General features: G+C 42.2%; 1 protein-coding gene across 1 annotated transcript in view; it reads left to right on the plus strand.

The window, feature by feature from the left end:
• The window catches only part of Pkhd1l1 (PKHD1 like 1), a 155035-nt gene extending 131302 nt beyond the window's left edge, over nucleotides 1-23733 (plus strand). Inside the window, exons 69-78 of the mRNA XM_051159545.1 lie at nucleotides 1576-1808; nucleotides 2002-2169; nucleotides 5440-5597; nucleotides 7581-7716; nucleotides 10904-11245; nucleotides 13753-13904; nucleotides 15489-15635; nucleotides 15920-16073; nucleotides 17944-18201; nucleotides 23553-23733. Coding sequence (XP_051015502.1) covers nucleotides 1576-1808; nucleotides 2002-2169; nucleotides 5440-5597; nucleotides 7581-7716; nucleotides 10904-11245; nucleotides 13753-13904; nucleotides 15489-15635; nucleotides 15920-16073; nucleotides 17944-18201; nucleotides 23553-23563 — 1759 coding nt within the window. The 3' untranslated portion in view covers nucleotides 23564-23733. The remainder of the gene's footprint in view (nucleotides 1-1575; nucleotides 1809-2001; nucleotides 2170-5439; nucleotides 5598-7580; nucleotides 7717-10903; nucleotides 11246-13752; nucleotides 13905-15488; nucleotides 15636-15919; nucleotides 16074-17943; nucleotides 18202-23552) is intronic.
• The last annotated feature ends 934 nt before the right edge of the window (nucleotides 23734-24667 follow it).

The raw sequence follows: 24667 nt of genomic DNA on the forward strand, positions 1-24667 counted from the left end.
GATATTGTTGGTAAACTCCAGATCTCCCTCACCAAACAGTGCACTCGGCCTTCAAAAGCTGTAAATGTTGGTGATTAACAAAGAAGGACACCCTTTTTTACATTTGTGGTTACAGAAATCCCTGCATTAAAAATTGTTATCCTCACCCTTGCATTCTAGGGAAATGGCTCACTGATTCTGGAGAATAAGGCTGCCCCACCCTAGCTCATCCTGAGGTAGCAACATCTCTGCAATGCAGTCCACTTTCCAAGACGCCTCATAGGATCAGAACGAAGCTTGTCTGAAGAGCACAGCCAGGCATGCTCTGTGTTGCTTCTCTGCCTCCATTTTGGAAGGCACCCTTCCGTAACTCACACAGAAATCTATTTTTGAGGCTCCTGGACACCTGAATGAAGACAGAGCCCACAGCCACATAGTTTGAGGGTCCCTCAGCACTTTCATTACAGATTTGCTTACAAAAGCACACTATACGTACTTGAATATATAAAGAACACGTGAAGTACTACAATATTTATTAAAATTCTCCCAAGCATTCGTATTATGGAAAGAGACGTACTATGTTTCACATGACAGAACGAGCTTTCCACTACTACATTGTGGCTAGGACTCTGACATGAAACAAATTTCTTCCCTGTATACATCATATCAACCCTAAGAACCCTAAGTATACGGTAGATGACCTATATGTGCGATACAGAGCAGCCTTTCATTATTGTATCTGCGGACAATGAAGTAACTGTGCAGATAACTGAAAACGAAGCCAATATATCATTTTAGGTTGAACTGTGTGAGACATTTAGGATATTTTACTTAAAGAATTGTTACCAGTATATAACAGAAGGATCACAATCCAACTTTATCTGTGCATACATAAACAACAGTCTATAACAATACATAGCAGGCTTCAACCGGCAACGAGTCTAAGGTAACAGGTAGGAGGTAAAATAGGCAACTATTGTTAAATATTTATATTATTTTATGGTAAGTAGTAGTTTATCATTTGTAGAGACAATGAAGATTAAGAAAGTTAAAAAAAAAGGGGGGGGGCTGGAGAGATGGCTCAGCGGTTAAGAGCACTGTCTGTTCTTCCGAAGGTCCTGAGTTCAATTCCCAGCAGCCATCTATAATGAGATGTGGTGCCCTTTTCTGGCCTGCAGGCAGAATACTGTATAAATAATAAATAAATCTTAAAAAAAAAAAAAAGAAATTTAACAAAGACCACCTGGCCAACATAGAGATTCTTTTCCTGTTACAACAGGGTAATCTGCTGCATAGAGAAATGTTAGTATATTGTGAACAACACTCAAAAATCAAGCCTATTATTATACAAAATATGGAACTCCAACACAGAGTTCTAAGCCTATACCCCACATGTACAACTTATCATTCTGAAATGCTAATAACTCCATAACAGAGATCTAAGTAAACACCATGAAAAAAAATCCTCTTCATTGCAATGCTAACTGTGTAGGCTACTTTGTTCCACTAGAATTTTTTTTTTTTTTTTTTAGAAATTCCTTTTGAAATAAGACTCAATCACTGGCCTCAGTCATTCGTTTTGGCTTCTCTCCGCAGTAAAGTGAACCCATCTGATTGTGTGGACATGGTTTGTGATGCCAAAAGAAAGTCTTTCCTTAGAGACCTGGATGGTTCCTTTCTGGGGAATTCTGGGTCAGTGATCCCTCAGGCAGAATATGAGTGGGACGGAAACAGGCAACTGGGAATCGGAGACTACAGAATTCCGAAGGCGATGCTCACATTCTTGAATGGAAGCCGAATTCCTGTCACTGAGAAAGCACCTTATAAAGGTTGGTGGATCTTCCTCTATTATTAAACCTCAAGCTTATGAAACAAAATGCTTTTTTTTCCCCCAAGAATTGAGTGTTGAACCAATAACTTGTAAGTTCCACTTATTGACGTTATATACATGGTAAAGATAATAGGCAAAAATTTTGCGGAGATTTCCTGTCATCTCTAAACTATGAATATGCGTGTTTCTAGGCATTATTAGAGATGCCACCTGTAAATACATCCCAGAGTGGCAGAGCTATCAGTGTTCTGGAATGGAGTACGCCATGATGGTTATAGAAAGCCTGGATCCTGACTCAGAGACGCGAAGACTTTCCCCAGTGGCTCTCATGAGCAATGGCTATGTTGATCTCATTAATGGTAAGTGCTCAGTGTGAATGAACCTGAGTTAGTCAAAGCATTTATTCGATGCACAGAGCAACCTGCAAAATTATTTACATACAAATACAGACTTCTTTGCTTTCCATATGTAAGAATTATCCATGTGGAAAGGTGAGATTTGACTTTTTAGCAGTTCTCCATTCAAAAAAGCCAGGACATTTATCTCATATTGAATATTTGAAGGAAAAGGAAGAAGAGATGAAGAAGAAAGAGCCAAAGACAGTAGAAATGAATAGGAAAGCCGGGCATGGTGGTGCACGCCTTTAATCCCAGCACTCGGGAGGCAGAGGCAGGCGGATTGCTGTGAGTTCGAGGCCAGCCTGGTCTACAAAGTGAGTCCAGGATGGCCAAAGCTACACAGAGAAACCCTGTCTCGAAAAACCAAAAAAAAAAAAAAAGAAAAGAAATGAATAGGAAATGTATTCCTATAAGGATTGTCACTCTTTAATTGATAAGGATGCATAAATAATTTTGAAGAAAAAGATTGGCCTAAACATGTTCAAAAATATCCTTTGCCTTATATAAAGTATAACAGTGCTTGATAATGTGACTTTCAGAATACTTAAAAAGGGTATTGTGATCCTCTGATCTTTATTCTATAAATCTTTGGACCTGCTTTGCAGCTAATGGGTTTTGTTGTTGTTGTTTGTTTTGTTTTGTATAACATAAACACAGAGCTTGTTTCTCTGACTTCTGAGAATAAAGGTCCTGAGTCTAGGTTTCTCCTATTCTGGTCCTCGATAGCTTGAATAAAAATAGGAGGAAATGGGTTCCATAGAGATTCAGATTGACTTTGGAGACCAAGAATTTTTCAATTATTAAGATTAATTTCTAACAGGTACCAAAGGTGCAGGACAGAGATTCATTGTACATCCCCGAAACAGTGCTAGAGTTCAAAGGTTACTCTCTCAGAAAGCTTAGCACTGAGGAGGCACAGACCCTGGACCACACAGATTCCCGTGCCCTGCTGTGCCATAACGTGGTGTCAGAAACAGTCAGCCAAGTGGCCATTCTCTCACAAAATCTGCTTTTATAAAACCTGTGAAGAACAGAATAGTCTCCACACTTGAGTGGAGAGTGGGATATGACTTTCTCACGTACTCTGGTGCCTCCCATTTGACCATGTCCCCTGGAGGGGGAGACCTGGTGGCACTCAGAGGAAGGACAGCAGGTTACCAAGAAGAGACTTGATACCCTATGAGCATATACAGGGGGAGAAGGTCCCCCTCAGGCACAGTCATAGGGGAGGGGGGAGTAAGGGGAAAATGGGAGGGAAGGAAGAATGGGAGGATACAAGGGATGGGATAACCATTGAGATGTAACAAGAATAAATTAATAATAAAAAAATTTTTAAAAAACTGTGAAGAGACCAAATGTACTAAATAGAGAAGTTTGAAAGTTCCATGATTTTCTGGCTTTCGTCACTTAGTTTCTGTAGCCAGCGATCAAGGTCAAATACTGCCTTTTAGGTTTGCAAAGCCAAGGCTCTGAGGGATAATTTCAGAGAACTCAGTGAATAGTGATGGGGAGAAAAGTGAAAGAGAAGTTTTCAAATCATTCTGTTTTTGTCATGGAGAGATGTCATTATATTTATTTTTACACTTACCTCTTCTGAAAGGATATGAGTTTTCCATTCACCACAGTGACACATTGTTTCTCTTATAAATAAATCAATAGTATTAATCCATTTTAAAAAGTGTTAAATAGATAATACTACTGGGGGGAAAAAATCATGAAGGTGTTGTGAAATTATGTAAAATAATGGAGAAAAAAAATACTTACAATAAAAGTTACTGAATACCACTAAAATTTCCTTTCAAATCTTTTTTGTTTTGTTTTGTTTTTCTAGACAGTGTTTTTCTGTGTAGCCTTGGCTGTCTTGGACTCTCTTTGTAGACCAGGCTGGCCTCGAACTCATACTGATTTGCCTGCCTCTGCCTCCCAAGTGCTGGGATTAAAGGCGTGCAACACCACGCCCAACTCTCCTTTCAAATCTTAATGCCAAATTTTATTTTTAATATATGGCCTTTTGGCTTTAAATTTTTTATTTTATATACAGACATTTACATATGGTTGTTTTTAAAACATCCATAGAAGATATTTTTAAAGTAAGATTTATAGTTTGTGTGCTAAGGGATAAGGATATAGTCTCCTTGATATTTAGAAGTTTATATTGATTTAAAATTTGATTGAAATCTGGGTATAAATATTAATAAGGTTCTAAGAGAGTCAGACATTTCAGCAAGCTTAGTGAAGAAACCCCTCAGGAGAGTCTTGTCAGTCAGATCTCACATTGTTTTTATTGAAATAAAATAGAGAAGTTTGCTGTGAAATAGAAAGCCATGCTGTACTCATTCTGAGCATGGCTAGACTCGAGAAAAAAAAAAAAAGCTATCTGCTATGTCTCAGCTGTTTCGAGTATCTACTTGAAGATAGAGTGCACTCACGTGGCTTTAGCTCATTAATCACATTAACTCTCCAGAGGTGCCTATGCAACTGCCTAACAAAAATTTACTGTTACTATTACTATTAAAAAAAAAAGAAAAAAGAAAGAATAAAGGCTTGACTCAAACAAGCCTGCTAGCTGGCCCTTACGAGGCAGGCCCAGTGAGGGTCTGGTTGCAGAGCGAATGCAAGCATACACTGGACAGCTTAGTGAAATTCTGCCTCAAAATAAAACCTATATAAACGCTTAAGGAAGCAGTTCAGAGGGAAGGTTTGTGCCTAGCGCACATGAGCCCTTAGGTTCAATCCCCGCAGCTCCCCCAAGTCAAATGTGTTGCGTAATTTATGGATCGGCTAATAAGCAAATGAGCAATGACCAAAACCATTGGCGAGTCTTGTCCGGGAAGACAGATGTCCGTTCGTCGTTGGTAGGCTCCATCTTAACAAGTTGTGCGTTGCCCAGAAACGACTTCAGGGAACTGGTGGATCTTGAACATACTGCATTAGTGACGAATGTGAATCAATAAAACAAATCTTAGGTAAACAAATCATTATCCCTTTAGCCCCAATCAGTATGAAAGTAAGGGTAATAGGAGCAAGTTGCTTCTCTGCTTTCCATTTTAAGTCAGAGTTTGAGAGCCAGCTTAGAACGATAGGTTTACATGCCGAGCTTATATCTGAACTAAATCTTGGCAATTTACTTTCAATATAATGATTCTTCATATTTTGTGGGAGAAAAAAAAAAAACAAACAAACAAACATTCTTCCAATAGGAACATGGACTTAAATTATACATGGGTTTAGGCCCACAGGACCATGGCTGGTGTGTAGGGTATACGTGCCAAAGAAGACTGTCCCTGTTCCATGGCATCGTGGCTCTGAACAAAACGTACGAGGTTTACTTCACTGGGACCAGTCCTCAGAATCTTCGGCTGATGTTGCTTGATGTTGAACACAGCAAGGTGAGCCTAGATCAAAGCAACACCTGAAAGGCTGTTCGTGTTGCTAGCGACTGACTGTCACTCCTGCCTTTTCTACTATTGTCATCCTTCCGGCTCATTTAAAAAGACCGATTGGTGTGTAGTCGTGAGGGTGGTACTGATCTGGAGACGTTTTCTCTGTGTGAAAGAGTGCCCCGGCCCGCCGGGGCTCGACTAACACTCGGGAGGAAAATTTTCCTGTATAGAGACAGAACACTAGACACGAAGAAGGGGCCAAGTCTGCATTCTGATCAAACCCCGTTTATTGAGAACTTTCACAGCGTTTATAGAGGCACAGAGGCATGGGTATTTGCGTAAGCAAGGGTTGCTATGGATACCTAACTCTGGAATGCTCCGGCAGCTTTACGCAGCTTTACAGCTGCTAATTGCAGGAGAGAAATTCCAGGAAAGTCGTGAAGGATCTGGCTAGTCAGGAAAAAGCTCCCGGAACTGCTGCTCACAGGCAGCTGGCCTTTAATCTGATCTTATCAGTAGTCCCACCGGAAAAGGAGTAGCTCGGGGGTCTGGAATGACCAGCCCCCACAATAAACCACAACAGGTGTCTAACTGCGGACCTACGACAAGGTCAGCTAGTTTCTGGTGAATGGCAGACTTCTGGAGAAATAGGAACCTAGGTTCTGACAAGATGGCTGAACATTGGCCATGTAGCCCGTCCCCAACAAAAGAGCAAGCATGTGCCAGCACTTCCTCCCAACATGTACTGATGCCACTACTCAGTGTGTGAGGGCTGACGGTGGTATCTACGACAGTGTGACTGGCAGGCAAGTCTGAGGCGTTATACTAAAATCATGGCATGCTTAACGTTATAACTTCACTTTCTTATCCTTACATGTTGCTATTAGGCATAGACATGCCAGAGGAATTTATTGCAGTGTTTTCAGCCTGTGATTTTAAATATCTTTGATAGTGTCAAATCTTTGCTGTAAGTGAAACCCAGCTGGAGTGTTACATTTATTCAGACTCTCAGTGGGGGAAAGTATAGTGTTGCACACAGTAGTCCCATAATTCAGACTTTCTTTCCTGCGGAGAGGAGACTTCAAAGTCCTAGAATGTTGGGTACAGGAAAACCTTTGAGCTGGTGAAGTAGGGAACACAGGGCCAGTGGGAGACATCCTTCCCAGGTGACAGTCCATCCTTCAATTGCTCAAGATAAAAAAACATGGGCAGGAGTAGTATTTTTATTTTTATTTTATTTTATTTTTTTTTTTTTTTTTTTTTTTTTTTTTAACCTCTCTGTTACATTCCTTACCCAATCTAACCACAAATCCTGCCAAGCTGTCAAACATCCAAAGTCAGAGGACCTCTTCCTGCCATTCAGGGCAGTTTGTTTTACCTGCATCTACCTTTGCCCGCCAGTGGTCTGCTCTCGCCTCAGCCTGGGAGGAAGGAATAGGATTAGGATTCTCCTCTGGCAAAGGCCAGATGGATCAGGTCCTGCCTCTGCCTTCCATTATCCCCACACTCATCCATGTGAATTAAAGCCTTCACGGTGACCTGCGAGACCCCGTGGGAATCGCCCATGTTTCGACTGATTTTTAGGAGTCTTCCTACTGAAGTTTTATGCATTTTCAACACTGCAAATTTAATTTTGTGTATCTGTAAAGCAGAATGCTGCTAAGTATCTCCCAGCCCCTGGATTCAAAAGTCTCTTTTGTACTTTATTATCTTTGAAAGGGACCCTTTCTTCAGCCTGGTGTGTTGCTCCTGTAATAACTTCTTACTTACATTATACTCTTCTAGTGGGGCTTGTCACTTGGGGGCTAATTTATCATATCTGCATGAATGGTTAAATGCAAGCAGATTTTTAATCTTTGTCCTATATTTGTCCTAAGTTCACAAAAACTTGGTTTCAGTATTTTATAAAAGGTGTACATAGTTGGAACACATTCTAAATATTCTGTCTTATTGCTCTAATAAAAACACAAAAATGTTTGTTTTTAACAGGCAGTTCTAGTAGGGGTTTTTTTTTCCACACTTCAGCGTTTGGATGTCTATGTGAACAATTCCTTGGTCTGTCCCAAAAACACGGCTTGGAATGCCCAGAAGAAACACTGTGAACTTGACAGGCATCTGGACGCAGGTATTTCTTCAGGACAGTGTACATAGCTGGTTACTTGTAAACATTCTTTGCAATGTTTCATTTTTACATTATTTCTTTTGATATTGGTGAATAAAGAAAAAAATAAGTTTTTAGCCCCACTCAACAAGAACTAGGGTGTGATTCTTCCTAAGTGCGTTGAACACTCACTGCTGGTAGAAATCTGGACCTCCCTAGCTTTATTACTTCCTGACCAAGTTTTCCTTCTCTGTGTATGGAACTTACCTATTTGTATGTTCAAAAGAGATTTAGGTCAGATTTTTTTTTTTTACTCCCCTCTGTTTTATTTCTGTTGTATAGAGAGGCCAATACCTGAATAAATCCTACATATGGTAAGTATTAAGAAAGCTCATAGCCAGGCGTAGTGGCGCACACCTTTAATCCCAGCAATCGGGAGGCAGAGTCAGGCGGATTACTGTGAGTTCGAGGCCAGCCTGGTCTACAAAGTGAGTCCAGGATGACCAAGACTACACAGAGAAACCCTGTCTCGGAAAACCAAAAACAAAGAAAGCTCATATAATATCAGCATTATTAAGTAAATATGACACAATAAACTTGATTTAAATATAATAAATTAAAAGGGCTACATTTATCTACATAATGACATTTATAAACCAAGAGTTATCCCTGTTCATTTAGGGCTTTTTATTCAGCCAACACTGTGTTCCCTGAGTGCACCTGGCTCAGCGATCTGTGTGCTCCGTGATCTGGGCACACCATTGCAGAAACGCTAATAGCAAAATATAAGCTAGACCTGGAAGTATGGATGAGTGGCCAATACTCTTTTCCATTTATAAAACAAGTCTTGTTTTAACTACTAATAACATAGTTTAAAATCCCAGAGACATCCTCACATGTCTGACACTGGGCTCTCTGTCCCTTATATATTAGTCATTGTTAACTTACCCAAAAGTAACAAACAGCGTAGTGAAGGGAGGTAGGGGAGGTGGTGTCATTTGCAAGTCTCCTCAGACAACTATAACAAGCCCCTCAGACCTAAACAGTACATGTGATTTTCTTTTTGCTTTAACAGCACAAACCATTGACTCACTCATTCATTCATTATTGACAGGGTTTCTCTGTGTAGCCTTGGCTGTCCTGGAACTTGCCTTGCACGCCAGGCTTGCCTTGAACTCAGAGACTGCCTGTCTCTGCCTCCCAAGTGCTAGGGTTAAAGGCATGAGGCCCCATGCTGGCGTTTTTATTTTTCCACACAGTTCTGGAAGGAGCCCACGGTCAGAGTCTGACCAGAGACTTTTTCTTGAACTGCAAAGGCTTCTTTCTTGCTGTGTTCTCGCTCTGCATGAAAGCTCTCTGGTCTCTTTTCTTTTTTTTTTTTTTTTTTTAAATATTTTATTAATTTATTCATATTACATCTCAACTGTTAGCCCATCCCTTGTATCCTCCCATTCCTCCCTCCCTCCCAGTGGCCTCTTTTCTTTAAAAGTCCCAGTTCTAAAATGAAGTCTTTGCTCTCAGCCTCATGTAAGTACATTTTTCCCCCAAGGAGCTCTGCTTACAAATAGCACCAGAGCAGGAAGGCTTCCACACAGCAGTCTGGAGAGGAGGCACCTTAGTTCATAGCAGTGTCAGAGCCAGCACAGACACACGAGGACTTGAAAACAACGCCTGCTTCTTCAAAATATGCCCTTGGTGCTTTGCCCCCTTATAACCTAACTTTCTAAGTACAAACAATAGAATCCATGTACAGTTCAGTTTTCATACACATTTAACTGTTTCAGAACAACGTATATGGTATGAAACCCTATCATTCAAAGTCAGAAAAAGTAGGAGCTATTTCAATCAACAGAGTTTAATACACAGACAAAGAACTGGAAAACTTCACAGATGCCTTTTCAGAGGTTAAAAAAAGACTATATACGTGTGTTGTCAGTGTTTTGTTTTGTTTTTTCATAGCATTGGTTTTTTTTCCCATGCTGGAGCTCAAACCCAAGGTCCTCACATACAATCACTTCTCCAGCCAAAAAAAAAAAAAATGAAAATTAAAAAATAGCATTGTTCTAGCATGAGTTCTTTAGGGCTTTAGCACTTTGAATGCAGAATGTCCTTGTACCACAAGTCTCTCTATATCTGAAGCCCACCGGAAGTGCTCTGTTATCTTGATCTCTGTGTCCTTCAGTCAGCTAAGATGAATGGTACAGGAACCATTAGCAGGAGTGTGAACTCATCCCCACTTTGTAACACGAAACACATTCTTTAGATCCACACGATGAAGTGCACTCAGGAGCTGCATGGCATGACTGATTCTACCATGGCTGATATATGTCAGCCTTTGGGGCTTACAATGTAGAGATTTGTTACTTCTTAATTCTATTGATACTGCCACACACATGTGTGCCCAAGCACACGTGCATGTGCATGAGTGCACAGAAACACATAAGTGTATAATGACTTCCGTTTCACAAAATCCAGTTTTCTAGTAGAGTTTGTTTTATTAATCATAGATTTCTTTTTACAAGCTAACATGTAATCCCATTTCATTGGCTTAAGATTCCTCTGAGATGTTTTAATGGATCTTCATTTTTTTTATTACCTGCCTTCTGTCCTCAGTAAAAATAGAAATCTTAAATTATAAATGCTCTTTTAAGAATTGGCATGTTGGGGCTTGAGAGATGGCTCAGTGGTTAAGAGCACTGTCTGCTCTTCCAAAGGACCCGGATTCAATTCCCAGCTACCACATGGCAGCTCATAACTGTCTGTAGTCCTAGTTCCAATGGCTGTGATACCCTCACGCTAAAATAAAATTAAATAAATTATTTTTTAAAAAAAGAATTGGCACTGTATAAATTAGCAGGCCATTAAATTTGTACTTTTAAATTACCAAATTCCTTCACCTATGGCTTTAATACTCAGACTATACAGGATAAGTTCCTGGGCTTGCAGCTGGTTTGGTTTCTCATTTATATTGTGAGTATAGCTAACCTTTTTTAGAAATAAATTTCATATATAATGACTATTAGTGGCATTATTTAAAAGACTATAACATTGCAAGTTAGTTCTATAAGTATTTTGTTTTTAATACATAAGTTTTATTATGAAAATGATGACATTGAATTTTTTGTATTTTAAACAAATATTAAATACTGTGTGGCTATTATGCCAATAGAAATATATTTAAATGAGCTATTTTGGCCTTTTTCCTTCACAGAGCAAGTCCTTCCCAAGTTGGGTTCCACTATCCAGGGTGAAAACTACTTTGATAGAACCTTCCAGATGCTGTACATTTTGCTTAAAGGATCTACACCTGTGGAGGTCCACAGCACCTCAGTCATCTTTGTGTCATTCCACCTGCCTGCTGTGACACAAGACGAGTTTTTTAGTTCACACAGTCTGGTTAGAAATCTTGCCTTGTTCCTAAAAATACCAAGTGACAAAATCCGGGTCAGCAGAACAGTAGGAGGGAGTCTTCGGAGGAAGAGAGCCACAGGACGCCTAATGGAATTTGAGATTGGGGCTGCTCCCACTCCATTCTTAAGCAATTCCAGCACAGGTATGGGTGTCATTTGAGATAAAGGAATGTCATTGTCAAGTCTAAAGCCATAAATAAACCTACCATGACCCGGTTAGCCAGGCTCAGGAATTCCTACTACCTCTATGTCTTGAACCCTAAGGGCCTACAAACCATTTTACTGATATACTCTTAGCATAACTTGTTGAGAAATTATGAAGGAGTTGCACGTTAGTAACCTAAAGAAAAGGATCCAATTAATTAGGAAGTGACTTCGTAGATGAGTGATAAAGGGTGAAAATAGGTTCAAATAGCCAATTAGAAGAGGAAGTTGGCATTGGAACTTCTGTTGCTTAGAAGAACATAGAAAGCGCAGGCTTATGCTGCAGCAGTGAATTCTATGCACTATCTGCTGGGAGTCACAGCTGACTTCCTGTCTTCAGCTCCGTGCTTCCTTTGAGTTATGTGATCAGCGCTCCGGTCTCAATGTGACTTAACCTGTGGATTAAATCTAGGAGTTGCGGAAGGGCTATGATACACAAGCAAATTATTCACCCTCTTGTAGCACTGTCAGATAAACCCTGAAAAATACAAGATACAAGGATCAGATTACAGAGCAAAGGAACATAGGGGGAAGCAAGCTAATGGTGTATTTTCAAAGCACAGATGGCGGTAGGGTCTCAAGTCTCAAGAAAAGCCCTACGACTTGGCCTGGAATGGACGACTCACACAAAAACGTGGAGAAGCAAAAAGAAAGATGCACACAGAGTCATACAGCTTTCATGTAACACCAGGGTAGCCAGCCTATGCACAGTCATACGGCACTCACACAGTGGCAGGCACCCCAGGAAGAGAAAGCATACGTGCTGAGGAGACCTCCGTGTTGGCAGAATTCTCCGGTCAGGAATAAGAACCTTTCACGGTAAGGCCTTCAGTATTGAGATAGCAGTCAGCATCTCAGATAATGGAAGAAGCCATTAGCAGTACCACAGTGATTGGACCTGCCACTGTGCTGAGAACCTGTGAGGATAAAATAGCAAGGGACTAGGATGACGCACCTTGGTGCTTCTAGTGTAAACTATAGAAACACTCTCACATTCAGGAGATTTTTCTTGGAGAAGGTATCTGGAAGGTGTCAGGAGATATGGAGGAGTCTGTAAGATTTAGCCGTTCTCCCAGAGTTCGAGTCCTACCAGCAAGCTTCCAGACTGACCTGAAAATTCTGAGTGTGGCTTCCAATACGTCACGTAGGCTTATTGGTCAATGCTGCAGAGCGTGTCAAGCTCTCTAGTTTATCCTTCAGTGATTTGAGTCCTGAAGGAATGACTTGGGATGTGGAAGGGGATGGATCTTGTAAGGTGGAGGATCTTAAGAGCATCCTGGCCACAGTGGTTTTCTGCAAATCACTCTGACTGCACTGTGCAGAATAAAGTAGAAAAGTGGCAAGCCAGCTTCAGACCTATTTTAATAACCACTAATTTTAGCTTGGATTTTTTTTTTTTTTTTGACAGTAAGGACAAAGAGTTGAAAATTTGTATATGATTAAATATGATATGGTAGAGAAGTGGAGAAGAAATCAAGGAAAAGTGTCAGACTCTGTCAAAAGGAATATGGAGGTGCCAGTTCATAAAGCAGGAATCCCTGTGGGGGTGGTAGGGTTAAGAGGAAACCCCGGGTCTGCCACAAAAGGAAGAGGGGATGGAAAGTGCACGCAATCTGAAAAACAACCTCCGAAATTGCCAGATGTCCAAAGAAGGTAACGGGTTGTTAGAAACCTGATAGCTTTAGCAAGTTATTAATGGGTAAGTGCTTCTTATGCTTCAGTTCTAAACATATTCTCTTCTGGAAAAGCAATGTCCGGTGACAGAAAAGGCTGACAATACTTCACTTCTGACAAAGAGTGACATGGGGAAGTTTAAACCACGAGGCATATTCTCTCATTGTACTTTTAGTCGTGTGTGTGTGTGTGTGTGTGTGTGTGTGTGTGTGTGTGTGTGTGTGTGTGTTTCTCTGCCTTTGTTTCTTTTTTCAGTATTTAATATTTTATTAATTTATTCATATTACATCTCAATTGTTATCCCATCCCTTGTATCCTCCCATTCTTCCCTCCCTCCTATTTTCTCCTTACTCCCCTCCCCTATGACTGTGACTGAGGGGGACCTCCTCCCCCTGTATATGCTCATAGGGTATCAAGTCTCTTCTTGGTAGCCTGCTATCCTTCCTCTGAGTGCCACCAGGTCTCCCCACCCAGGGGACGTGGTCAAATATGGGGCACCAGAGTTCGTGTGAAAATCAGTCCTCACTCTCCACTCAACTGTGGAGAATGTCCTGTCCTTTGTTTCTTATTTCTTCCTTAAATTCTATTTTACAACTTTCTCTTGAGTTCTTCATTTCCTCTAGTTTATTAATATGACTATCTATTCTTTTCAGGTACTAAAGTATTAGTAGTCTATAATGGGTTGAAGAATACAAACAAAACTGAAGCCAATTTTTTTCTCATGTTCTCTATATTCTTGCAATCCAAATGACCCAATGCTTTTTCCTCATAGGTCAAATGCAATTGTCTGAGTTCCAGGAAATTACTGGCTCTCTTGGGCAAGCTGTCATACTAGGAAAAATTAGTACTATCCTTGGGCTCAATATTTCTTCCATGTCTATTACCAGTCCCATTCCCCGAACAACTGATTCTGGCTGGCTTAAGGTAAGAACACACAACTAGAATAAAAACATATTTTATCTTTTTTAAATGATGGTGCTTTTAAAAAGAATTAGGACCCTCTTTATATTTCGAAACAGAAATTTAGATAGCCTGTCTTTCTAATTCGTCTTATGGGCTAACTGAAATGGTAATAATGTAGTTTAGGAAAAAACTGAGGGTTGGGCTATGGCTCAATGAGTCAGACAGAGTGCTTACAGTGCAGGCATGTTTCTTAGGGTTTTTATTGCTGTGATAAAACACTACAGCCAAAAGCACCTTGGGGGAGAATGAGTTTATTCAGTTTACAGTTGTAGTCTATCATGAAAGGGAGTCGGGGCAGGATCTGAAGGCAAAAACCTGGAGGCAGGAGCTATAACAGAGGCTGTTGAGGCATGCTGCTTACTGGCTCGCTTCCCATGGGCTTCCCAGCCTGCTTCCTTATCCCACTCAAGGCCAATGCCCAGGGTCGGCACTACCCACAGAGGGCTCAGCCCTCTACACCAATCATTAATCAAGAAAACGCTCAACAGGCTTTTTTTTTTTTTTTTTAGATTTATTTATTATGTATACACTTTTCTGCCTGCCCGCTAGTAGAGGTGACCAGATCTCATTATAGATGGTTGTGAGCCATCATGTGGTTGCTGGGAATTGAACTCAGGACCTCTGGAAGAACAACCAGTACTCTTTTTTTTTTTTTTTAATATTTTTATTTATTTATTTTTTAATTTGTATGCATTGGTGTGAGGGTGTCAGATCTTGGAGTTACAGACAGTTGTGAGCTGCCATGTGGGTGCTGGGAATCGAACCCAGGTCCTTTGGAAGAGCAGATGGTGCTCTTAGCCTCTGAGCCATCTCTCCAGCCCTTGACTAACATTCTTAAAGGCCCATTTTATGGAGGCACTTTCTCAACAGAGACTCCCACTTCACAAAGAACTCTAGCTCCTGTCAAGTTGACATACAGCCAATGAGCACACACGAGGACCTGAACTTGTGTGTATCATCCACATTTAAAGCTAGGCCTGGCCAGGCCTGCCTGTAGCCCCACGCTGGTCTGGGGGGTGGGGGAGGGCAGGGGGTGATGGTGCGACAGGGAGATTATTAATGGTTTGCTGACCAGGTTTCGAAACAGCAATTCCAGGTTAAGTGAGAGGCCCAGTCCCAAGCAAGTAAGGTAGAACACGGTGGAAAAGGCCATCCTCCTGCTCTACAGTCTGCGTCCTCCATCCTCCGCTGGCCTTACAGATGCATGTGCATGCAGGAACACACACACACACACACACACACACACACACACACACACACACACACACACACACACACACACACGCACACACACATGTAAGAGAGAGAGAGAGAGAGAACACCGAACATGATCTTATCTTCTAAAACTTAGTTTTTCACATGTATTTTACTTTGAGTATTTTTAACAATGTCATAGCTTTGATCTACAGGAAAACTTACAGTCATGTCAATTTCACATGTTGAGACTACAGTTTCCGATAGAGCGAATGCTGCGCTCAGCCTGGCTGGGTTTGCTGTAAGATGCAGTTTGTCCTGGAAACCACTGCTTCCCTCTGTCCATGCCAGGTGACTGCCCAGCCAGTTGAAAGATCTGCGTTTCCTGTCCACTACTTGGCCTTTGTGTCTTCACTCCGAGTGGTTGCTCAGCCAATGGCAGCACAGCCAGGACAGCCCTTTCCTCAGCAGCCGTCAGTAAAGGCAGTAGACCGTGAGGTGAGTTGTAGCTCACATTCTCCCCGAGTGGAAGCCTTTGGCTCTCTGGCAGCGTGACCGTGGATGCTGAACCAACACCTGTGGTTAGCCTCTTCAACTTACGGTTTCTAAAACATTTCCTTGAAATGAATGTGATTTTCTCTTCATGCTCAAGATCTCTTTCTGTGAGGTTAGGTGCTTGTGTCCATTGTAAACTTGTAATAAGCATTAAAAATAATTTGTCTTTTTTTAAAGAGCTAGGATGGGGCATTTGTTGTAATTCTCCACTGTTCTTTTTTCTTGAGGGTAACTGCGTTTCAGTTGGAATTACATCCCTTACTTTGAAGGCCATCCTAAAGGACTCCAGTAACAACCAGGTTGGTGGCCTTAGTGGAAATACAACAATTCCATTTAGCACCTGTTGGGCCAACTATACAGACCTCACTCTTCACAGAGCAGGTAAGTGGATCAAATTAGAACTTCATATATCCCTGCAGTAAAGAGATGTATATTTTCTTTGAATGAACAAAATATTCTACAATACTTTGGTCAATAAATTGTAGAAATCAGATCATTCTGTTTTTTCTGAATATAGTCTCTTATAAAATATTTTTAATATACAAAAAGTAAATTAAAATAGTGGTTAGAGAAGTTAAAACATAATTTGAAATCATATATAAAAAGTATATCATTATTTGTATTCCTTTTTTGTCTGTTATTACTCCGTTTTTCTGACTAAATGTTACACATTTAGTTAGAAAAATTATTATATGTACTTTTCATTTAAGAAGAGGTAGGCTTGTGATACTTGAATAATCTATGCCAGAGCTCAGAGATTATTGGATTTGCCCCCTAACAGTATTTTCCTTCAGCCTTCTGATGTCCCTGAGAAGCTAGGCAGGCAAGCCTGGCTCCCCTTCTGAGCTCTGGGAAAGCTGGCTGGAAGGGCTGAGAATCGAACAGGGGTAAATGTGGGCACCAGTGTGTTCTTGGGGGTAGGAAAGTCAGGTTCTTACACTCCCCAAGGGAGGATCTGCTGCTGCTGCAGGGGAAGGGAGCCCAAGTTCCCACCCTCCTCTGCAGGGATGAGCCTCAGCTTCAGCGCCTCTGGGGGATGGGGGGGGCGCGGGGGCTAGGTAGCCAAGAGTGCTAGGTAGCCAAGTGAGCTTTGTCAAAGTGAGACAGCCAAGAAACAAAGAACTAGGTTTTAATCCATGTACTAAGTCTCATACATTTAGTCTAGAGGTGAGAGTCCAAGCTAGCTAACAAAAAAGAGAGATTTAAAAGAAAAAAGCCTGGGAGAACCGAAGAAAGGACAAAAGGCTTGGGGTCAAGAGGACAAATAAAGAGGATTTTAAAGCCCTGGGTTGTGAAAAGGGACAGCCTCAGGATATCCCCCCTGCTTGTCTCTCAGGCCTCTTGTTAATTTAGAGGCAGCTTTGGAGTAGCTTACTGAACAGAACCAGGTGAGTCACACCTTTTTGCCAAATGGGATTTAAAGGTCACTTTCTGGAGACAGGAGGGAGTGCTTCCTCTTATCCCCACACAGATAAACTGGCTTCTCTGGAGAGGAGCTAACTCAGACCTCTGCCCAGCAAAGTCTCACAAGAGATGAGTTAGGAAGTTGGCTGTAGGCATTCTGCAAGCTGATGAAAAGGAGGAAATATGTACATGTGAGGATTTGTGGTGCCTTGAGCTCCACAAACCAGTTGCTATAGAGAGTCATAAGCTTGTTGTTGTTGTTGTTGTTGTTGCTGGAATAAATACACTACTCTTAAAGGCATCTTAGGGGAGGAAGTTTCTTTTCAGTGCAGAGAATAGCTCATCTTTTAAGGAAGTCCGAACAGGAACTTAAAGCAGGAACCTGCCACAGGCCACAGAAACCATGAAGGATTGGCTACTTACTGGCTTACCCTGTGGCTTGCTGAGGTAGCCTTTGGCACATCCCAGATCTACTTGCCTAGGGACGATACTGCTTCCCAGGCCTGTGGTTATTTGCAGACTCAATTCCTGAAAACATCTTTTAAAATATTTTATTTTATGTGCATTGGTGTGAGGATGTCAGATCTTGGAGTTACAGAGAGTTGTGAGCTGCCATGTGGATGCTGGGAATTGAACCCGGGTCCTTTGAAAGAGCAGACGGTGCTCTTAACCACTGAGCCATCTCTCCAGCCCCCTGAAAACATTTTTATTCCTCTTGGCACTCTGTGCCACTTGGCTCCATTTACAAAAAAAATACTTCATTAGAAATTAGTCACAATTTTGAAGTCAATAAAAACTAAATGGGAACTGATTGAAAACAAGTTACTACAATGTTTTCCCACCCTAGGAAAAAATTATAAAATTGAGTTTATCCTGGATAATACTGTTCGAGTGGAATCTAGAACCTTCAGCCTGTCAGCACAGACGATCCCTAGTGGAGGTGGAAGCAGCAGCAGCAGTGGCGGCAGCAGCAGTGGCCACAGCCAAGCGTCCTCTGTGGGTACACCTGTCAAGATCCTGGCTGTAGTAACATGCTGTCTTGTGGGAAGACTATTGATCTTGGAAGTGTTTGTGGCTGCAGCTTTCATTTTGAACACAGCCATAGGTAAGTCCAGTTCATTTCATATGTAATCTTATGTCTCCAGATCCCAGGGGCCAGCGAGTGCTTCCTAAGCAAAAAACCTGTTGGCACAGCAGCTGTGTCTAACACACACGGACCTGCAAAGCAAGTACAAGTTCAATGGCAGACAAGATAACTCTATAGAGATGATGCTGCCATTCTTTGTTGGGATACAAGAGAAGTGCAGATGACCTCAGAACCCTTCAGATGTTACGAAGGGCTGAGGAATGGCTTACACAGCTAACCAGTTGGTGAAGAAACCCGGAAGTGCTCTGGTTTTTGCCACAGCAGAGTGAAGAACTCCGGTAGTGCTCCTCACTTCTTGGCTCTGCTCTACCTAGCGGTAGCGCTCTTCCAGCTGGCTCTTTTTCTTTGTGGCAAAGGGCCCACACACACCTGTGCTGGTGTTTATATAATCCAGCAGCCAAACACGATGCACAGACAGCCTCCTCAGCAGACCCAGCAGCCCAGTCCCACAGCCATGTCATTGACCTCGATTGGGGACACATGTGTATCAGTGAACCAGGAACCATGGCCACGGGGCTCTAGTTGGCTTGGCTTGAGTAATATCAGGTATGATCTCCTGAAAATAAGGCTAGGAGCAGATGTAACAGGTGGCCGGAGTGAATTTGAAGATGCTAAGAGAGAGGAAGATGTTTGGGCTAAAATGATTCTAGGTGATATTAAATATCACTCATGAGCCGGATGTGAAACTGCTGTACCCAGATCACGAGAACCCAAAAAAAGGCCACCAGGACTCTATACCAGTGCAATACACACAAAGACCTTTAATTTTTCGACTCAAGCTGGGTTCTGGCAGTCACCCAGAAGGAACCCTGAACTCTGAGCTGAGGGTAAATTTATAGGTTCCTATCCGTCCCAGCACCCCAAAGCAGGGGAGTTCCAGCCTGGCAAGCACCTATTGGTTGAGGAACATACGGAGGTCTAATGTCTAAAGGTGATAGGCTACAGAAAAAGGCACCAAGACCGCTCATGGCTTAGCTTTCTTTGTTCGCTTTGTTCACTACCTTGTCCAGGGAAGTGTCTGGTTTCTTAGTAACCCTGTTTCCGGTGGGCAGAAAAGAATATGGCCATAAAACTGGGTCTCTTAGCAACTCTATCTCCAGTAAGACCCTTCAGGTCAGTCGCTAGGCAACGCTATCTCTGGTGGGGCTCTTCTTTGTAGCTGTGCTCCTACCTGTTAAGTCTGTTTCTTCAAGTGACTTTATAACCCTGAGATAGGCGCCAAGGCCATACCTGGTTCTGGCAGCCTACTGGCTAGGTGGCCTTTGGCCATAGTTTCAGTGGCCATCTGGGTGGGTTGCTAGGGAACAGCATCATGTTACCTCAGGAGGGAATGCAGCCCCCCCACCCAATACGCCCTGCATCTGCCTAAGTGCTTGTCTCTTATACTGAGGATTTAGCCATTTTTTAAAAATCTTTTAGGCCTCTCAAAACCTGGGAGTGTTGCATAAAATGTCTACAATTCTAAGGAAAATTCGGAGCAAAGAGAGATGTGGGAACAGGAAAAGGCATATTTTTAACTGAATACTGTCAGTGCCGAGCCCTCATTTACTTCCTGCACACACTACCTCATCTTGGTCAACGACAGCATGCTTTCCTGACCCCTCCGCTTCATACTTAGACTTTGTTCTTTTCTTTGAACTCTACACCCACCATGAGCTCTTTGCCATCTTCACAGACAGACCATAATGTCCCATATCTGTCCCTGTTTAAAGTGCCCTTGCTGTGTACTCCTCCCTGCATCCCCTGCATTAACCTCCAAAGCCTTTCCTCATGAATCCATTCACCTTTACCGTCTAAATTGTTATTAGATTTCACTTTTGGCGGGGCGGGGGGGGGGGGGCGGCATCTGAAACAGGGCTTTTCTGTGTAGTCCTGACTGTCTTAGAATCACTTTGTAGACCAAGCTGACCTTGAAACTCAGAGATTGCCTGCCTCTGTCTCCCAAGTGCTGTGATTAAAGGCGTGTGGCTAGATTTTGCTTTTTAAAGCTCAAGAACATATGATGATAAACAGTAACTGCCAAGCCTAGCTACACACAAAATGTAATTAAGCAGAGACAAAAAAAAAAAAAAAAAAAAAAAAAAAAAAAAAAAAAAAACCAAACTCATTTAAAGATTCTTTCCCCCAGACAACTATATAGCTTAATGGTAGGCTTATTAGCATATGTAAGGCCTTGAGTTTAACCTCAACACTGAAAATAAACAATATGTAAATACATTCATCCTTTCAACTCCACATACTCCCTCCATCCAGGCCGCTTCATCTACTTCTCAAGTCTCTATCTCTCTCAGCATTTTTCTGGGTTTTGGTTCAAACCTGCTTTCTCTAGTCTGCTTCCCTTCTTCCGTACCATTCTGTGAAATACTTTCCCCTCTTCCTTGATTTCTTCATTCCTATAACTACCAGAGTCCTTTATTACTTAAATTAAATTTATATTCAAAATATATTTGTCATTAAACTTGGAACACCTAGAAGAGTGTATACTTTATATAGTATAGGTACAGAAAGTGCATTTGAATTGATTTTAACTCTTCAAAGGAGAATAAGCCCTCACCTCTGACTAAATGCTAATTAAGTTGGAGCTTAAAGGGCCACCAGATATTAATCAGTTCATGAGTGATTTAAAAGATAAAAACTTCTGACTTCGGGCAAATTAATAAAGAGGAAGTATCGCACAGGGAACATTAATAGGACTGTAGAACAATCTGAAGTGGGGCAGTAATTTAGGCTACTGAAAATACTTAGACAAAGACTCCGGGATTGGATTTTAAACGTGGTGTAAAGGAAGCCAGGATGAAAAGTCATTGTGATGCTGGCTCTAAGAGTAATAACAGCAGCACAGGGAGGCTAACGTCAATAGCTGGGGTGTGGGGAGCCATGACTGGCTTACCTTCTGGTGGGGAGCCATGACTGGCTTACCTTCTAGTGGGGAGCCATGACTGGCTTACCTTCTGGTGGGGAGCCATGACTGGCTTACCTTCTGGTGGGGAGCCATGGCTGGCTTACCTTCTGGTGGGGAGCCATGGCTGGCTTACCTTCTGGTGGGGAGCCATGGCTGGCTTACCTTCTGGTGGGGAGCCATGGCTGGCTTACCTTCTGGTGGGAGCCATGGCTGGCTTACCTTCTGGTGGGAGCCATGGCTGGCTTACCTTCTGGGTGGGGAGCCATGACTGGCTTACCTTCTGGTGGGGAGCCATGACTGGCTTACCTTCTGGTGGGGAGCCATGACTGGCTTACCTTCTGGTGGGGAGCCATGACTGGCTTACCTTCTGGTGGGGAGCCATGACTGGCTTACCTTCTGGTGGGGAGCCATGACTGGCTTACCTTCTGGTGGGGAGCCATGACTGGCTTACCTTCTGGTGGGGAGCCATGACTGGCTTACCTTCTGGTGGGGAGCCATGACTGGCTTACCTTCTGGTGGGGAGCCATGACTGGCTTACCTTCTGGTGGGGAGCCATGACTGGCTTACCTTCTGGTGGGGAGCCATGACTGGCTTACCTTCTGGTGGGGAGCCATGACTGGCTTACCTTCTGGTGGGGAGCCATGACTGGCTTACCTTCTGGTGGGGAGCCATGACTGGCTTACCTTCTGGTGGGGAGCCATGGCTGGCTTACCTTCTGGTGGGGAGCCATGGCTGGCTTACCTTCTGGTGGGGAGCCATGGCTGGCTTACCTTCTGGTGGGGAGCCATGGCTGGCTTACCTTCTGGTGGGGAGCCATGACTGGCTTACCTTCTGGTGGGGAGCCATGACTGGCTTACCTTCTGGTGGAGAGCCATGACTGGCTTACCTTCTGGTGGGGAGCCATGACTGGCTTACCTTCTGGTGGGGAGCCATGACTGGCTTACCTTCTGGTGGGGAGCCATGACTGGCTTACCTTCTAGTGGGGAGCCATGACTGGCTTACCTTCTGGTGGGGAGCCATGACTGGCTTACCTTCTAGCGGGGAGCCATGACTGGCTTACCTTCTAGTAGGGAGCCATGACTGGCTTACCTTCTGGTGGGGAGCCATGACTGGCTTACCTTCTGGTGGGGAGCCATGATTGGCTTACCTTCTAGTGGGGAGCCATGACTGGCTTACCTTCTAGTAGGGAGCCATGACTGGCTTACCTTCTAGTGGGGAGCCATGATTGGCTTACCTTCTAGTGGGGAGCCATGACTGGCTTACCTTCTAGTGGGGAGCTATGACTGGCTTACCTTCTGGTGGGGAGCCATGACTGGCTTACCTTCTAGTGGGGAGCCATGACTGGCTTACCTTCTGGTGGGGAGCCATGACTGGCTTACCTTCTAGTGGGGAGCCATGATTGGCTTACCTTCTAGTGGCAGAGACCAATCAGGGTCCAGAAGGAAGGAAGAAGCTCAGTTCCTGGAGATCACTATTGTCTACTTGCAGCTAGAGACATATGGTGAAGAGGGAGAAGGATTGGGGCTTGAAGCTAAGGGACAATAGGTGTACAGGCGAACAAGCAACACACAAGTTGTACAAGTCCATGGTATGTCTGATGTTGTGTCTCCAGAATTGTAATAATAATTTTTAAAAGTTTTTTCAAAAACTGTTAATAGTACAACAAATACTACTTATAAGGTCATTGGCTAAGTACACTTTGTGATTGATAATTAAATGGCTTGATTTTCAATTATCTTCCACAGTCATTCTGACTGTCCCTCTTTTGATATTTCACCAATTCTAGCCAGGCGTGGTGGCACATGCCTTTAGTCCCAGCACTCAGGAGGCAGAGGCAAGTAGATGTTGTGAGTTCAAGGCCGGCCTCATCTACAAAGAGAGTCCAGAACAGCCAAGGCTACACAGAAAAACTGAAGGAAAAAGAAAGAAAGTTCTATTTTCAAATCATTAGTAAATTATATGATTGTTGAGTCTTTTCCATGACTTTCACCATACACAAAAAAGTGTCAATGGGCTTCCACTTTGCTATTAAATAAATATTTACAATTAACATAAAATTGTTCGCATATGTTCATTGAAACACTAGTTTTCTATGACTTTTCATTGTGATTTAATACTTTGTTTTTAATAGTATCATCACAGTCTTCTAAATAAAATTGTGAACTTATCTACAAAGACCACAAAAAACTATACATGCATCTTACCTCTATATACATTTTGACCAAGAAAGTGTTATATAAAATCTATAAATTTCAAAATGATTTTTATGTTGCTTTTGCCTTGTTAGCTAAACCCTGAAATATTTTAAAGTTAAAATTAATAACACATATGTTAACATATACCATATGTTATTACTCCTCTTTAAAAATAATGGGGTTTTGTTTGCTTGTTTGTTTTGTTTTTTTAGGAACCATCTAAAATGCCCTACTGAAGAACAGGTAGAAAACAAAACTGTAAGAACTGCTTATGCATCAACTATTTTGCTGCACAACAAGAAAAAGCTTACAGCATTTTCAAGGAAATATACTAAACTATTTTTTATAATATTTGACATGTAATCATTACCTTTAGTAAAAAAAATTCAGGTTTCTTCAAAATATAAGTTTCTGTTGATTCCTTATTCTTGCATGTTCTTATTTCATTAAAAATTACAGGTGTCCCAGATTTGCCAACAGACCTCAAGGAACCATCAAAGCATAGAATCCTTTCCTTTAAGGAGTTGAAGGAGCCAGGCATGGTGGCTCATGCCTTTAATCCTAATGTTGAGGAGGCAGAGGCAGAAGCATCACAGTGACTGTGAGGCAAGCTAGGCTACCTGGAGCCTGTCTCAGCAACAAAACAGGCAAATAAAATAAGCCAGCCTCTTCTGGTGTTCTCCATCCTCCACGAAGCTCTACTTTCCAACGGGCCATCACTGAACTTTCTGGAAGTCTTGGTGGCAAGCTTGTCCCAGACCTTCATCAGACTGAATGCTTGCCTTTCACATCCAAAGGTACTGTAGGAATCCCAGAAGGAGGAAGAGTTTTCTTGAGCTACTGCAACATGTCCAAATTAACTTTCAGCTTTGCTCTGCTTCCTGTTCAAAACCGTCTCTATTGGGCCTGAGTTCTGACTTTAGCGATAATAGAACAGTGACAATTTTTTTTTTAAACCTTATTTTCCAAGGTGATAAATCAGAGGATGCTGAAAGCCACAGATTAATAAAGATATCCCAAAAATCTCTCATACTACTAAAATGTAACTTTTACTTAGAAAATTTTAAAGAAAATGATTAACTTGATAGAATGCCCAATAATGCCATGGCAGCCATATTTGTAGCAGGTGCAGATGGAGCTGGAAAGCTCCTGTTTGGGATAGGTGATAGAATGTGTCTCCTGCATATCAGCTCCTTTATACCATCCCCCGGTATATTCATGTTTCATCACTATTAGCCATCCATGAAAGTGGAAGAGAAGAGAGACAGGGCTGAGGGAGGGAGGCAGCCCTCTGTCAAAGCACCACAGGAAAGTTTTCTGTCTTCTG

The sequence above is a fragment of the Acomys russatus genome, chromosome 17, assembly GCF_903995435.1.
Source record: "Acomys russatus chromosome 17, mAcoRus1.1, whole genome shotgun sequence".
Lineage (NCBI taxonomy): Eukaryota > Metazoa > Chordata > Mammalia > Rodentia > Muridae > Acomys > Acomys russatus.